Source organism: Ruditapes philippinarum, unplaced genomic scaffold (genome assembly GCF_026571515.1).
Source record: "Ruditapes philippinarum isolate M1 unplaced genomic scaffold, ASM2657151v2 ctg124_1_1_1_1, whole genome shotgun sequence".
NCBI lineage: Eukaryota > Metazoa > Mollusca > Bivalvia > Venerida > Veneridae > Ruditapes > Ruditapes philippinarum.
In genome coordinates, this window is record NW_026866080.1 from 522,379 (window position 1) to 539,838 (window position 17,460).

The 17,460-nt window shown below is 32.7% G+C and overlaps 1 protein-coding gene across 1 annotated transcript in view; it reads right to left on the reverse strand.

Moving 5' to 3' along the window:
• The window catches only part of LOC132731255 (myosin-I heavy chain-like), a 138,261-nt gene that overhangs the window by 94,272 nt on the left and 26,529 nt on the right, over positions 1 to 17,460 (reverse strand). Inside the window, 2 exon segments of the mRNA XM_060717414.1 lie at positions 12,289 to 12,438; positions 16,295 to 16,870. Coding sequence (XP_060573397.1) covers positions 12,289 to 12,438; positions 16,295 to 16,870 — 726 coding nt within the window.

Consider the following 17,460-nt stretch of genomic DNA (forward strand, 5'->3'; position numbering starts at 1 on the left):
CAAATTATCATTTAATGCAAGAACCATGTTCTAAAATATTATTAAATTCCATTTTTAAAATATTTTATTGTTCCAAATTTATTTAAATTGGAGAAATCATCAGTTGATGAAAATAATTGGGTTATAAAATTACTGTTTCAACTAAGTGGCTACATGGAATATTATAACTTCCATATTTAATTTACCAAGTACATTATTAAGCTTTGTATTTTGCAACATATTTTCTTCTCTTTTTTTTCATTTATCATTTGTCCAATTTACTAGAGGCCCCTGACCAAGACAAAATTTATTAAATGTTTAACATTTAGCATAAAGTTAACACTTGCAAGTGTAGAATTGCACAGACTTTTAGACATAAAAAATTTCATCTATTATAACAAGACCTGAGCAAAAGACCACCTGTATGTTTATAATATTATTAGGACATATAAAACAGTGCCAAATTTCCATTTCTGACAGCATACACAATATTTGCAAAATAACCAAGTTTAAAAGAATCATCTCTATATGTAGAGACCACAAGAAAAATAAGGCAAAAACTATAATTATCAAATAATTCCATTTTTTCTAAACTGACAACAAACATTGCAAAAACCTGCTCTGAAAGACCATCTGTCAAAAAAGACAACTTTTTTCATTCCCAATAATTGTTGGGTGTGTTCTTTTCAAAAAGATTTGCCTATTTAATAAAAACTGATTTATCTGCATCTACCAGTAGATCATTTGTGACGCATCACGACAAAACCAACATAGTGGGTAAGTTGCAACCAGCATGGATCCAGACCAGCCTGCGCATCCACGCAGTCTGATCAGGATCCATGCTGTTCGCTGTCAGTTTTTCCACTTGTAATAGAGTTGGTATGCGCAGGCTGGTCTGGATCCATGCTGGTCGCAAACCCATTATGTTGGTTTTGTCGTGACACGGCTCATTTATATTTACAATTATAACCTTTAACCTATGACTGAATTAAATCTTAACGCAAATTAATCAATACAACTTTGCATTAATTAATGATTAATCATATAAATTTGGCTACTTTTAAGTGATCAATATCTTCATGGTAAATATCAATAAAACAATTAATTATATTTCATCATTGTGTTGATTTATTATTATTATTATTGTAATATGTTAATGACACTTTAAGCAGTGCAATAAGAAATTACCACAGGCTATTTACAATAAAATAAATCATTTAAAAATACTCATTTGAGTATATTAGTTGTGCTATTGTGTCTATATTGCATTTTTTTTACACAAGAATGTTAAGTATATCCTTTTTACAACCACAGAGGTTATAATATACTATCAGACCATAAATAACCCAAGTGCTTCAAACTCAAGAATCCCCAATTATAGTTGCCTTACTTGCCTTTAATGCACACAAAAACAAAAAAACATCTTAGCAATTGTTTATGAATACTAAAAGATAAATCACTTGTTCTAACTTATAGCCCCACCTTGCCTAATAATTGATATGAGTGCATTTTTAATTTAGGTCTTTGGATCTCGTGATCACAAGTTCAAGTACTGAAAGAATCCTCAAGATTTGGGTGTGTGTGTGGGGGGGGGATTGTTCACAAGTTGAAGCCCCAAGATATTTGTGTGTGGTGGGGGGGGGGGGGGGGACAGGGGGAGGGTAGGTATATTTTTAGTCAAAACAACACTGTAATGGTCATGACGATCTACCAGCTTTGCTTGAGGAGGAAAGCATCAAGTACCTCAGAGCTTTATTTCAGATGCAAACCATCTCCTGTCGCCTTACAAGTCATTTCGCTTCTGCACTATTTCAATCATTATATCAAACCTTAATTAGAAAGACAAAGCAGGTACATGTGTATATGTTTAGACTAATTTATCAATCTAATCATTATCTATAAAATCAGGCTATCCTAAAACAAGTAATGTTAACATATCATTTTACCTAATAAAGGTAAATATAAACCTGTAATTAACTTCCTCATATTGGCAATATATCTTTCAAAAGACAAAACAAAAATTAAAGGCAACTTTTTCAAATATACCTCGATGATCAGTCAAAATAAAACATTGGCAGAATGCGGTGTAAGATATGTACTTTTTTGATATTTCATGGACTTGAAATTTTTCTTTTAGATACTGTCAAACCTTTAAATTATGTCCAACAATGAGACATCATCAATTACAATACAGTGTCATTTGTGGCCCTGTGACAAAATAGCCGGGACTTTTGACCTTTGGGTAATCAAACATCGGGTAAAATGCCCCACCCTGCAGGACCAATCATGTTGAATAAAAAATCCCTACTAAATATCCTACACTGCCATTTGGAAATATTCCCAGCTAATTTGGCGGTGACACAAACCATCACATTGACCACATAGAATAGGGCAATATGAAAGATAAAAGCTTCTTTACCCTGTAACTCACAAAGCACTGTTCTTAAATGTGTAAGGGGACAAGGGTTACAATTTGGTTCTTGAGAAAAGAGAACACCTTTACAAACTACCCGTCAATATTGGTTTATGTTAATTTTTTAGATCTGTTTGTTGGGTCTCTCATCCCAAATCTGTAAAAAGATTACAAAATTTAAGTGAAATTTCTTAAATTTTGAAAATTTGACCTTGAAGGTCAAGGTCATGCAATGTTACATGTATTCTTATGAAAACATATTTTGCATTTAGGTAGAAAGACTTTTGCTTATTAAAGATGTTACAACCAGTTAAGTCAGCCCCGCCTCCACCTCCACTCTTATCTATTATTCAACTGGTGCATGAAAATTTAATTGTGCTACATTTTTACAGCACATATTGTCATAAAAATTGTCTTGTGGGAAATTGAAAACCATTGGCCTTTCCAGGGGGCGGGGGGGGGGGGGGGGGGGGGGGGGGGGGGCGTTACCAGAAGAAGTACAATAGTATTGAATGCATCAACAACTTGTTAACTGCTTTATCTGTGATAGACCAGACAAGATTATTGAAGATGTAATGCTGTAAAATGCTGATTAATTAGGCAAGCAAGCAGTATTTCTTTCACTTTACTGTCCAATCTATGTATTTTCTACCATTCTATACCACTTTATTGGTCTTAAATTTGTCACATCTGTCTGGCAGTTACATATGTAACATAGACACAATAGTCAACAGCCTCTGGAATAAAAGAAACAAACCTTCCTGCACTCAGTTAACACTGATTATATAAACTTCAGTCTTCAACTCAACAATTACCATATTGAAAACAGCAGAAGAATATTATAAGTGCCACTTTCATTAGACAGAGACATAAATCATGTACGATCTGTCCTAAGATACTGCCATCTCCAATTATACAAGCACTTGTTCAACATCCCCTACTTAACTCAACACTTCCTGTGAGCACTTGCTTCTAGTTTATAGCACCACTATGCCTAAAATCATAACAAACAATAATTTGGGGCAAAATTAAAAAATCTTGGTTTCTGTGTTTATATTAGTTGGTTGAGTTTTACTCTTTTTATTAAAAAACAAAAATCTATTTGGAAATATTTCATTTTCTTTGTATGTTATCATGAAAGTGTAACTTAAATCAATAAGTTTAGTTAAAGCAAAACTATTAAAGCCAAAAGGACCCATAGAAAATACATATGTATTTACTTTTATTGGACTTATATTACATGTATTTAACTTATATGAAGAATCTTAAAAATACTGATTTACAAAACACTTAATATAACAACAACAACACCTCTTCCTTATGTCCACTAATTCTAAGAAGTAAATATCCAATCCTGTCTTACTACGCCCCAAACATTACAAAATTATTTAAGCTAAACATAAGTAAAATTTCTTCCTCAAGGAATTTAAATACAAGTTCCCAAGAAATTTAAAAAATCTCTTGCTCTATTATATAGTAACCTTGCACATAAAATAGTTCCTTCATACTCTGTTTATATATTAAGGATTGCCAGAGCCTCCTGTGACCATGCCTTATAAAAGATAAGTTGCAATCCTTCAAGAAGCCCAATCTCTTGAAATGGTTTACAGTGGTCATAAATCAGACAGTAACATAGCAAAACTCATTGATATATTAACAGCTTTATCTAACACTGATCACACTGCCTTTACACTTTTATTTACAAGAAAAACTAAAAGGGAAGTGGTGGCCTTGTGGTTAAAGTGTCTGCCTCTCAACCCAGGGATCAAGGGTTTGAGCCCTACTTGGGTCATAACCATGTTTATTCATATGACACCAGCACTGCTTAGTTACAGAAAGGTGACTAAAAAGTGATTAATATAAGTTGCAAGAACATGTTTCGCAATTGAGCTTTAATAAATATGTTTAAACTAACTAAAAGTATAAAAAAAAGTCACAAGGGAAGCATGTTTTCCACGGCCCACTCCCTGCCAAAGAGGCATTTTACTTTCAAAATTACTGTCTCAGACATACCCTATTTCACTGTTTCCATACTAAACAACACAAGTTAAATGGATTCTTAGAAAGGAATCTTGAAAATAAGAAGGTATAAAGTTGAGCACTTTGTGAGCTTGTTATTTAGCATTAAAATCTGCAATAAACATGCTGCTAACAGCAATGCCTGCCTGTTGATTATGCAATTTCATCAATCCAGAAACACCTCTGGAATTAAGTAAAACACCCCTGGAAAGAGCATATGTAAAACTCAAATGTGCTTAAAACAAATTGCCAACCTCTTCCAGACTTCTTTTATTATGTAACACCCTGCCAAGGTGCTATACTGCACTAAGAGCATCCAAGATTGTTCATGAAAGCTTTTCTACATTACTGTCAGTAATAATATCTCCATCTATTATTAAACTCAATGTTCATATATGGCATGTCTGGACTACTTGTGACCACTCTTGTAATATGTCAAGCTGATGTCAGTTTAACTTGTAATACAGTTTGAGACTAGAGAAAGAAGGGGTGATTCTATAAAGAGATGATTATTTTCATAGGCAGCTCAATTTCAGCATTTTGATCCCTTATGCGAACAATGGAAAATCCCAAAATCATAACCAACATAACCAAAATAGGGCAAATATTGTAAACTTGCTCTGGTGTTGACGTGTATTACTCGTTATTTCGTATCTACCAAAATAGGGCAAGTTCAAACTAAGACAGTAAAACTGTTATGAATAAGCATAGAGCTGAGTAATAATACAATCATAGATTTCTTTGGACTACTTTTTTTGCTGAAAATGTTTGATGCAGACTCTTTTTCACCAAAAAAAGTCCTTAACTTACAGTGTGCATGAATCAGAATAAAATGCGTGTTTTTGATAGACAAAGAATGGGAAAAAACTTTTGATTCCTAAGTCTTTATTTCCCTTACAGCTGGGCCCGTTTCGGTATTTTTCTTCCCTTTCATCAAAAAACAAAAAGACTACAAACAAACAATTTGAACATTGATATGCTGATTGTTCTTTTTTTTAGTCATATTTTCAAAACTGTTGAACCCATGATTAAAAATCTTCCTTATATTAATCTGTGAATCAGCAAAAAAGGAGATTTTGTTGTTATTGTTCTCTTTGTAAGTCATAACAGAGTTTAGTATACAGTCACAAGGAAAACTGAAAGTTATTGAAAAGTGAAAATAAAAATTTTTATTACAAATTTTATAAGATTTTATACCAAACAATTATCTTTTGAACTTTTCCTGATATTTGAATATAGGACAGCCAACTTTGACTTTTCTTCCTTGTTTTCAATATCTAGAAGCTTCTAATCAATTAAACAGAAATTAGTACAATATGATTACAATTAGCAACCATATCCTTTCATCTTTAATTCTAGCAAAAAACAAAAACTGTGATTTTAGGTGGAACCTTTTTGTTTAAGTAGATTAAGTAGATAAATATGTCCCATATTTGGATATGACCCAAACATTGAAGCATTTACATGGCATAATACATTAAGATCAACAGGTAAAGGACAAATTTTGGACATTGCTAGGTCCAATTAAAAATGTGTTTCCATGCAATTTCTATAAAATTAAAAATGTTAACACACGTTTTTTGAGCAGGTGTGTGTCACATGTCTTTTCTTGCCAAAACGTTACACTTTTTGAAGACTTAAATATTCAAATACAGGGAGAAACACTTATAGATTATAACTTATGATTATGCACAGACACTTTCAAGGATTACTTCATTTTTTTCCACATTTTTTCCCTGATTGTGCATATAATTACCATAGTGCACTGGGCATGACATTATTTCCTGGAAATATGTGCTCTAGCTGACCTGCATGTTTATCTTAAACACCACTATATTTCAATTTATAGGGCAGACAGGACCCTATTTTGTGCTCATTCGAACTAACATAAATGTATAGGTGGCAGGTCTCTATGCAAAAGCTGGAAAAAATTTTGGCAGTTCAAAGTATATGTAACAAATTCATATCTTTAAAACTTTTAAAAGTTTCTTTTTGCACTAAATGACGTGAATGAAAATTCTCACAGAAGGAAGTTCTCTTCGATAACTGATAACTAAAAATTGGAGCATTAAATACCTCACATATTCCACATTAAGACCTACCTGGGAAAATTGAAATAAATTACCTATAGTTTCAACATAGAAAAGAAGTCAATCAAACATAATAGATAGGGCTTATAATAACACTATGAGTGGTGTATAAACATACATAATAACATAAACAGACTCTCTTGTATGGAATAAACATCTTAGCGATAAACCAGCTGTGAGTTATACTATAGGGAAAAGGTGAATCCATGAATTTGTGATGAAACTAGTTTCATGCAGACCAAGTGTGAAAAATGTTTCTAGAATTCCTTTCACATGGTAATGAACAGTTCCTTGTTGTTTTATTTATGGGTACATAATGTCAGAGATCAACAATAATTTCCCCATATCCTATGTATAGCTGAGTTCATGATATGTAATGAGGAATAATTTTTCTTCAAAATTATCTGAATTTGTAAATCAGGACCATTTGTAATATTTATACTGGCCTATGTAAATTTGTCAAACAAACAAAACAACAAACCTACCCAAACCTTTCCAAAAGTTACAGTACACAAAACAAGTAAGCATGTACAGTGTAATGTAAACGGATGGATTGTTATTAGATTGAAAAAGTAAAAGTCAAAATAAGTATATTATAATTTACTCTGTATGAATGATAATTAACAACTCACATGGCCCACAGAAATTTCTTCAAATAACATGTATAAATGCTCAATTTTTGAAAAGAGAGGGGCAGTTTTTTATAGCTTATTATCCTAAACATCTTCCAATATTAACTGTTGATCAATCACCATAAAATAACAGTCATTCTTTTGAAATATAAAGTCAATTCAGCTCAACTTAAAAATGGAAAAAATGAACATAATGTCACTTTCAAATTTCACTTAACAGAAAAAAAGTTTTTACTAAAAAAATTAACATTACTCAAACTTTGTTGAAATTGAAGCTTACACTTTAGTGCAAATTCAGAGCAAGGTCACAGACTGTATGTATATATTACTTGTTAAACAGTTTGCCAGTATAAAGTACAATGATACATCTGGGAAATATTGCATGTTACCATAACCACCAACAGGTTTGATAATTACTTTGTCAGAAATCTAAATGAAAATAAGCTGTCAGAATTGTTACAAATCATGTCTCTGAAAATCTAATTAGTAAAATTACATACAGTCTAGGTTCAAGAACAAGAAAATTTCAATGTGGGAGCCAGTCTAAAAGTGAAAAAATCTCATTGGACAAATTCAAATTTGCCCTTAAACAATTAGCCAATCAGATTTAGTGCTCGCCAATTTTTTTAAGCCAATCACCAACGAGGATTTTTCAAATTTTCAGGTTTCAAATCTTAATAGAACAGATTTTATATAAACTGAACGTTTTATATTATAAAACGCAAGTTTGCTATTCAGTCAATACTAATTTTGAAATTTTTCCCTAAAAATGATGAATCATGTTTTGTCCAGATTTTAAGATGGACAAGTCCATTTCAGATAATTAGTGAGGTAAGCATCATATTATGATGAAGATAATATTGATAAGAAGTTGGATTAAATTTCACTGAATTAATAACACAACCATCAAGAATTCCATGAATTCATTTGCTATCTTATTCCCATACTATTCAAATTCTCATATAAAATTTCCTTTATGGCAAAAAAACATTTAAGGCAATTATCAAGTTTTTATGTCATGAAAATTAAAAACATAAAAGGTCAAGAATTATCTTAAGAACTCTCTTGAAAGCCTCCTTAAATACAACGATTTTAGCAGCAATTGTGTTACAATTGTATGTTCTACTTCAAACAGAATGCTCTCCACTTCTGAAACTACTTGAGCACATCTTTGAAATATAATGATTAAAGTATTTAAGTATTCAAGTATATATAAACATGTACATACTCAATTGTATAAAATATTTCTGTTATAATTATTATCGTAAACTACATACATGACCATCAATTACCATTTGCTTTCTTTATAAAGCCATTTTTATTTTAATTTTTTTTTTGCAAAAACCAATAATTAATTCTTTAAATTTCAGTGCTGTAATATAGGAGAATAGGGAAAACTTAACAAACCTATTTAAACATTTTACTTATTTAGATGATAATACAGTATAACCTCTGAAGAGTGACCCCCTGTAGAGCAATAACAATATCCATTCTTGTGAAAGTAAGACTTCACACTAAATTTATCTTTTGCAGTACATCTCAGCAACAACTAAAATAGTTGTCCTCCAAAGTATGATGCTTCCTCTGCATAGGTTGTACTTCGCACATTTTGTAAAAAATGGTTTGTAAAATCTTCAAAGATTTTAGGGGAAAATCAAATTTTTAACAGTTTTGAAACAAGATTGCATTTGAGAAAAATGCTATGCCACCGCATTAATACAACACTAAATAGTAGTGTAGGAACAGATTTATTTTTTTTCTATATGACTGAAGATTGTCATAATGCATAGATCCCTGACCTATTTAATTCTTATCATCAGATTAGTGGTTAAATCTATTGTTAATCCAATAAAAGATCAGAGTAGAAATATATCAATGCCCTTGAGTCTGGTGAATTTGGTGGTGAAGGTCATATTTCACACAGCCTAAATTTCATGACTACATCAAAGGACAACACAGTAAGACACTTTGTCAAAATCTAGGTCAGCTGATATCAAAGTTCACTTTACATCTAAATCTGTGCACATGGTTCAAATTTCATAGCTGTACATCAAAGGACAAGAAAGTAGGTCACATCATCAAAATCTAGGTCACCTGAATTACAACTTAAACTGTGCATATGGTCAAAATTCCATTGCTGTACATCAAAGGACAAGAAAGTAGGTCACTTTCCCCTTGGGCAAGGCAAAATTTTGACCCAAGGGTTTAATTCAAAACAATCTTGATACAGGTCCACCAAACAACATTTCAAATCAAATATCTAATCTGTAGCTTTCTCCCATTCAGAAAACATTTGTTTTATTTTCTGTTTTTACTATGTGTACATAATGAGAATCACTGCCCCCCGGCAGGGCCAATTTTGACACCAAAAATTTGAACAACTTTGGTAGAGGACCTATAGATGATATTATATAGCAAACATCAAAGCTCTATGCCTTGTACCTTCAGACAAAAATATTTTTTTTTTACTATATGTACAAAATGAAAATCAATGACCCCTGGAGTGGAACCAATTTTGACCCCAGGGCTATAATTTGAACAATCCTGGTAGAGGTTCAAGCCTCATAAAGTCTCATGCCATATATTTAACCTCTAGTCTTTGTCAATTCAGAGAAGAAGTTTTCAAGTTTTTACTTTATACATATAAGGAAAAGTATCGCCTCTGGGTCAGGGCAATTATAAACACTAGGGGCATAATTAAAACAACTTTAGTAGAGGACCCATAGATGATATTATATACCAAATATCAAAGCTCTAAGCCTTGTACCTTCAGACAAGAAGTTTTTTTTTTACTATATGTACATAGTGAAAATCATTGACCCCTGTGCCAATTTTGACCCCTGGGCTTTAATTTGTACAATTTTGTTCACTACACAATGTTTCATGCAAAATATCTTAACTTTAGCCTTTGTAAATTTAGAAAAGATGATACATATAAGGAAAACCTATGGCCCCCGGGGCGGGGCTAATTTTGACACTAGAGGCAAAATTTGAACAACTTAGGGTGAGTACCTATCGATGATATCATTTAACAAATATTAAAGCTCTAAGCCTTGTACCTTCAGACAGTAAGATTTTTGACCATATGTATATATTGAAAATCAATGACCCCCGGGGGCGGGGGCAATTTTGACCCCAGGGCTATAATTTGAACACTCTTGCTAGAGGTTCACTTCACAATGTTTCATGCAAAATATCTAACCTCTAGCTTTTGTCAATTGCTAGAATTTTTTTTTTAAGTTTTTACTATAAGTTTTTACTAAATACATATAAGAAAAACCAATGACCCCCGGGGTGGGGCCGATTTTGACCCCCGGGGTGGGGCCGATTTTGACCCCAGGGCTATAATTTGAACAATCTGGGTAGAGGTCTACTAGACAATGCCTTATGCAAAATATCTAAGCTCTAGGCCTTTTGGGTCTTTACAAGAAGGTATTTAAAGTTTTTACTATATGTACATATAGTGAAAATCAATGACCCCCGGGGCGGGGCCGATTTTGACCCCAGGGCTATAATTTGAACAATCTTGGTAGAGGTCTACCAGACAATGCCTTATGCAAAATATCTAAGCTCTAGGCCTTTTGGGTCTTTACAAGAAGATTTTTTAAATTTATTCTTATAATTCCTTTTGGTTGCCATGGCAACCAGATTTCTGCATGGAATGAAATTCTTTGAACAACTTTGGAAGCCCTTCACCCAAAAATATCTAAGCTCTAGGCCTTTTGGGTCTTTACAAGAAGGTATTTAAAGTTTTTACTATATGTACATATAGTGAAAATCAATGACCCCTGGGGCGGGGCCGATTTTGACCCCAGGGCTATAATTTGAACAATCTTAGTAGAGGTCTACCAGACAATGCTTTATGCAAAATATCTAAGCTCTAGGCCTTTTGGGTCTTTACAAGAAGATTTTTTAAATTTATTCTTATAATTCCTTTTGGTTGCCATGGCAACCAGATTTCTGCATGGAATGAAATTCTTTGAACAACTTTGGAAGCCCTTCACCCAAGGATCAATCCTGCCAAGTTTGGTTGAAATTGGACTAGTGGTTTTTCACAAGAAGATCTTTGAAGTTCACTATATAATCTATATAACACACACACACACACACAAACAAACACACACACAGGTGAATCGCTATATGCCACCGCATCGCAGATGCTGCGGTGGCATAAAAAGAAACTGGCTGGAAAAAGGCCTATATTTGGTGTGTATTTAAGCAAAAAAAATGCTGTCAAAGAATAGTCAAAGGCACATTAAAGGTGCTACTTATAGGAATTTGGAACCAGTCTAGGTATACTGCTATCCCATTGGTCAGATTAAAATGCATTTTTCCAAACAACCAATCAGACTCTAGCATTTGAGACTGGTTGTCCTAATCAAGCATTGTATGACCTTTGCAATAAATCTACTCTTTTGTTCAAGTAGGCTTAACAAAAACTGTCAGAATTACACAGTCAGTGATTTGAATGAGCAATGTATTGGAAAGATAGGGGATATGTCTGAAGCACAATGTTTGTAAGCCAATCAGGCTTTAATGAGGTTATCTCTGATACAGACACCAGGAAATGTTTGCCAAATTAGCAACACAAAGTTTTTTCTTTAACATAATGATAACTTTTGGCTTATTGGTCTAAACTTTGTATGCCTGTTTTTTTTTTATGTTGAAAGAAAAAAAAAAAAGAATCATGTTGCAATAAAATAATGGTTATTCATCTCTTTGCATAATAAGGTTAACAAACCAGTATGTGAATTTTATTAAAGTATTTGTTGATTGAAATGCACAATTTTTCTGTTGCAGCCCCCCTCTTCCTAGATTGTTTTCCTTGTTTAAAACAAAATGGGCTAAATCATGACTATTGGCCATTTGTACTTTGTTCTTTTACCTATGACCAAGCAAAACCTTTAAAGGCATCATAATGGGAATATTGATGTATTAATGTGCAATAAATAAAATGATTAGGGGTATGCCTGGACAAGAAAATTCATTAGATAAATGATAAAAGATAATCAACTGCCAATTATTTATATACATGATGATTTATACTCTATCAATAGAATAAAATCAGGAGAAACCCAGCTGCATGATTTCAGACAGATATACACACAAAGTGGTTTTAACTGTTAAAAGATTAATTCTTATCTATTTCAATTACCTGGAAATTTTCAAAACCAAATATGTCTAGAATTCCTATGAATCTCAACTGATGTTGACCAGGGTTCGTACATTTGTTCACGGCATCCACCAACCAGGCAAATGTTCTGGAATAAAGGCACTTTGCCATTGCATGGCGATTTTCACAGGCCTGAAATAAATAATAATATAATAGCTTCAAAGTCGATATAAGGTGAATAAGAGTATCAATTAGCCAATGATAATTTCATGCATATTTACATTGAAAACTTTAATTTTCATGGAATATGATAATTAAACCTTTCAAAAGCTATCAGAGCTGTTATGGTTTGCCTATGCCAACAATGTAGAAATGCTCGATTCTTATTCCATACTGTTGGCTGCTTTAAAATTTCGCATTTTAATATCCCTCGAAATAACAATGAACCGTCCCAAATTCAAAACTAGGCAGGTCCATTTTAGAAAGAAAGCATAGTGAAGATTACATAAATCATTATGTTTTCATAACAATACATTCTCAATCCTTTGACATGATTTCAGTATTAAATGTTTTACCCAATTCAATATATTCATTTATCTGTCTCTTTTATAATTATCTTCATGTCAAATAAAGTTGCTTTTTAAAACATTTATCTCACTGATTTGAATCATACTGAGCAAGAATAAGTTTACTTTAAGACAACTTCTTTCTCTTTCTTACAATTTACCCAGTAGATAATTATCTTTTGGATGCTTCAAGAGTGATTTTTTCTCTAGAAATTGGGAATCAAAGATAAAATTTGTTCCTTGGGGAACCAAATATTGATTGACTGAAATAGGCCTAAAATAAATCATTTTAAATGACCAAATTTGTTATAAGCCTATAAATTTGGCTCAAACTTAAAACCATGTGAAAGTCTTAGAGTATTGTTTTCTCTTTGATTCTTATCAGCAGATCATTAAAGTTGAAACCCCTGTGGTTAAAATCACCAATCATGAGTTAAAGTAAATACCCAGTATTAAAAGCTGCAGGTTTTATTTCTATTCTGTTAGAATATATATACCTTTAGATAGTAATATGCAGATTTTTTAAAATTTGAAATTTTAGGGTTACCCTAAGTTTGCTTGGGGGTACAAAAATACACCTACAGGACGAGAACAGACCAAGATCAGCTTGGTCATTCCTGCCATTTGATCATGGTTTGCTTTGTTTTCTATTCTGAGTGAGTACATAAAATTTTAAACTTTTCAAATTCTCCCTTAAAATGATGAATGTTTTTGACAGGATAAGGGGTCAAGAACTCACCACAACAATGTCCCAACTTGTCAGTTTATATGAAAATGTTGCTGAAAATTGTAAAGATATGTTTAGGACAAAAACATCTGAGAAGATACTGATTCTGAATCAAACGTATTTTGTTGCACTGTTGATGTTTTATATCTCATCACAGGAATGGCGAGAGGGTAATATGAAAATGTGATTGAATCTTATCAGTATAAATCCCCCTAGCTCTTCAATCTATCATACACATAGATTTGATCAGAATCTTTCCCATGGATATATGGATAGAGAATTGGCATTACAAGCTTTGTAGGCAATCAGAAACTTTGAATCTCATTGACTCCTGAATGCATGCACATCAAGATGACTGTCAAGTACATAAAATGTTGGAAATTTTTCCTGCAGAGCTTCCACTTTATCATAATGAATCTTTATCAAACATTCCATTTATTTTTATAGATTTATCAATGAAAAAGAAATGTATTCCATTAAGTAAATTTAACAAGTCAATTTTAGCTAATACATATTGAAAGCTTGCTAAATTAGATTTTGTGGACCAGTCTAAAACTTCTTGCATTTTATTGGCCGAATTTGAAATCATTTTTTCAAATATTAGCCAATGGCAATGCTACATCCATTCTAAGACTGGTCTGCAAACTGATTTTCCTTACTTCATGAAATGTACATAAGGAAATTTTGTATGGGGATTTCGTTTACCTTATAACTCATGATTTGAAACACAGTCAATTTGAAAGATAAACCAATCAGGCCTTTTTTCCCTCTTATAAAGTTATTACCAGTAAATGGAAGCTTTCCCAATGCCAAACAAGAGCTGTCGGTAGGACAGCAACGCTCGACTATTCTTAGTGCTTGATAGTAAAAAAAATGCCTGATACAGTTACCTCCTCCTGTTTACAGGTTGGGTCATGATGGTGAACAAGTGTGCAAAGTTTCAAAGCCATATGTCAATGGACTTTGAAAATATTTGAACTATTACAAAAACTTTACGTAAATTCTAAGTCGAAAAGGGGCAATAATTCTGTCAAAATGCTTGATAGAGTTACCTCCTTCCTGTCTACAGGTTGGGTCATGATGGTGAACAAGTGTTGCAAAGTTTCAAAGCCATATGTCAATGGACTTTGAAAATATTTGAACTATTACAAAAACTTTAACGTAAATTCTAAGTCGAAAAAGGGGCATAATTCTGTCAAAATGCTTGATAGAGTTACCTCCTCCTGTCTACAGGTTGGGGTCATGATTGGTGAACAAGTGTGCAAAGTTTCAAAGCCCATATGTCAATGGACTTTGAAAATATTTGAACTATTACAAAAACTTTAAACGTAAATTCTAAGTCGAAAAAGGGGCATAATTCTGTCAAAATGCTTGATAGAGTTACCTCCTCCTGTCTACAGGTTGGGGTCATGATGGTGAACAAGTGTGCAAAGTTTCAAAGCCATATGTCAATGGACTTTGAAAATATTTGAACTATTACAAAAACTTTGACGTAAATTCTAAGTCGAAAAAGGGGCATAATTCTGTCAAAATGCTTGATAGAGTTACCTCCTCCTGTCTACAGGTTGGGGTCATAATGGTGAAGAAGTGTGCAAAGTTTCAAAGCCATATGTCAATGGACTTTGAAAATATTTGAACTATTACAAAAACTTTAACATAAGTGGTTACGCCGACGCCGACGCTCGGGTGACTGCAATAGCTCTACTTATTCTTATCGAATAGTCGAGCTAAAAAATACATGAATCTTTTCTCCAAAAGAGAGGCATAAAATTCCCAATTGTCAATATCCCTTAATGTTGTTGTTTATTTACTTTGAAAAACTATTTTCATTGAAAAAGGGAATCCCTTAGAATCATCTACTCTAGAAAATATGAATACAAAGGCTACTGATACAGTGTAGCAACTACTCTTTTATTCCTTTTATACTTTAAAATTCCCAATTCAAACTCTTTAAGATGCATTTTTCCAAATTTCACTGGAGTTGGTGGCATTCCCAAAATGTGAAAAGGGCTTGCCAAATAAACTTAGTTAACTGAAGGCTTCAAAGAACTCTTCTCTCTTGCTTAAATAATGCTATTTTAGAGTTGCTTTATAAATATTTCAAAAGCTAAAATTTCTGTTACAAGAAAGTAGAAGTAATAAATATTCAAATACTACACAAGATACTAGTTTAACATGATAATGGAATGTAAATTTGAGACCTGGAACCATCCTTTAGGGATATTCTTTTGTCTGCATGATCTTTGATAATAATTATCTAGGAGAATTCTGTTTCTTTTAAAGATACAAAAAGGTTAACAAATTTACATACACAGAAAAAAACTGCCTTCTTGGAGAACTTTTGTCTGAGGTTACCGATTGACTTCACTATTTTATTTAAAACATGTACTGCTCAATCATTAGTATTCATGGGGCACAAGTTTTAGTGGTTTTCGTAGATATGTCAATCCACAATTTTTTATTTAGGTCCAATCAAAATTTATTTTGTGAGCTGTAACATTATCGCTGTTTTATATTATATGCATTTTACATTTTTGTGAAAGGCAGAAAATCCACAAATAAAAGCTCATGAAAATGTCCTTTTTGAAAAAAAATTATAACAAAATTAAAAAAAAAAAACACGAAAATTTCATGCCCACACAATTAAATGAATTTGCAGCATTTTTTATGACAGATCTTTAATTGATTAATTAATTCTTGGCTATTTCTTAGTTTTTTGTTTTGTTTCTTGGCATGGCTTGCTCAGCAGACTTACCTCTTGGTGTTTGAAAGGAATACTGGTAACTGTTCCGCGCACCTGAATTTGACGGAACAATAAGGCCTCCATAAATCCATCGAGATTAAATCCAAGAAGTTCGCACACTAAGCCTACTATATCTAAATCACTTTCCGTTAACTCACTCTTTTCACCTTCCACATCTTGAAATTTAAGATTTCCTAGCCATAATATAGAGGACAATATCCGGAATATACCATCAACCATTTCTTGCGAGACATTTAAAACATTTAACGCTAATCGCAATCGGTCAAACATGATTGAATCATTAACTCCGTCCAACGTGTAACATCCACTTTGGTTAAGATATGCGTATGACTGGACTGGTCCCACATTGTATTGGTCCTTGATTTCAGGCGAAGCCTCGGCACCCGCGATGAACTGGTAAAATACATGATAATTACGCTCATTTGCTGATTGAAATGTGATTCTCGATTGTTCAAGAAGGTAATCTTGCACGATACAGCCTTTGATCTGACAACTTGTGTCAAAGCACACCTGGACAAATTTTCCGAAGCGGCTGGAATTATCATTTCTAACAGTCTTTGCATTTCCTGAAAGTATATACAAAATTTATATTCAACAAAGTGCATTATGCTCACATCTATAAGATAATTAATAAAGTAGAAATATATGCAACCGTTTTCAACAAAATTCATCAATTAAGCTATGTTATTTCTATGGCATTTAATATCTATATCAATACCAGCCTGTTCCCTGAAAGTAAATTAAGACTTACTTTTAGTAGATGGAGACAAAAAATCAAAATTGCTATAAACATACAATATTTTCAAGCACGCTGACATGGCAAAATATGTGTTACAAAATTCCCTTGATTCAAGGCTTGGGCCTTGAAGGCTCAAATAATGAAGTCATATAGGTTGGGTAAGAACAAACAATCAGGCATTCATTACTGTAATCTAATCATTAAAATGGAATTCGTCTTCAGTCTCTATTTTCAGAACACAAAACACATTATTTCAGGTTATTCATGGAGCTATAAATAACTTATAACAACTCTCAGACTAACAAAGAGTCATGATTTTAAAGTGAAATTTCATGGAATTAAAACCCTACTAACGGCCTAAATTGCTAAAAATATCAAAATCCAGTCAGGAGCATTTTTGATAAAACATGTAAAACTC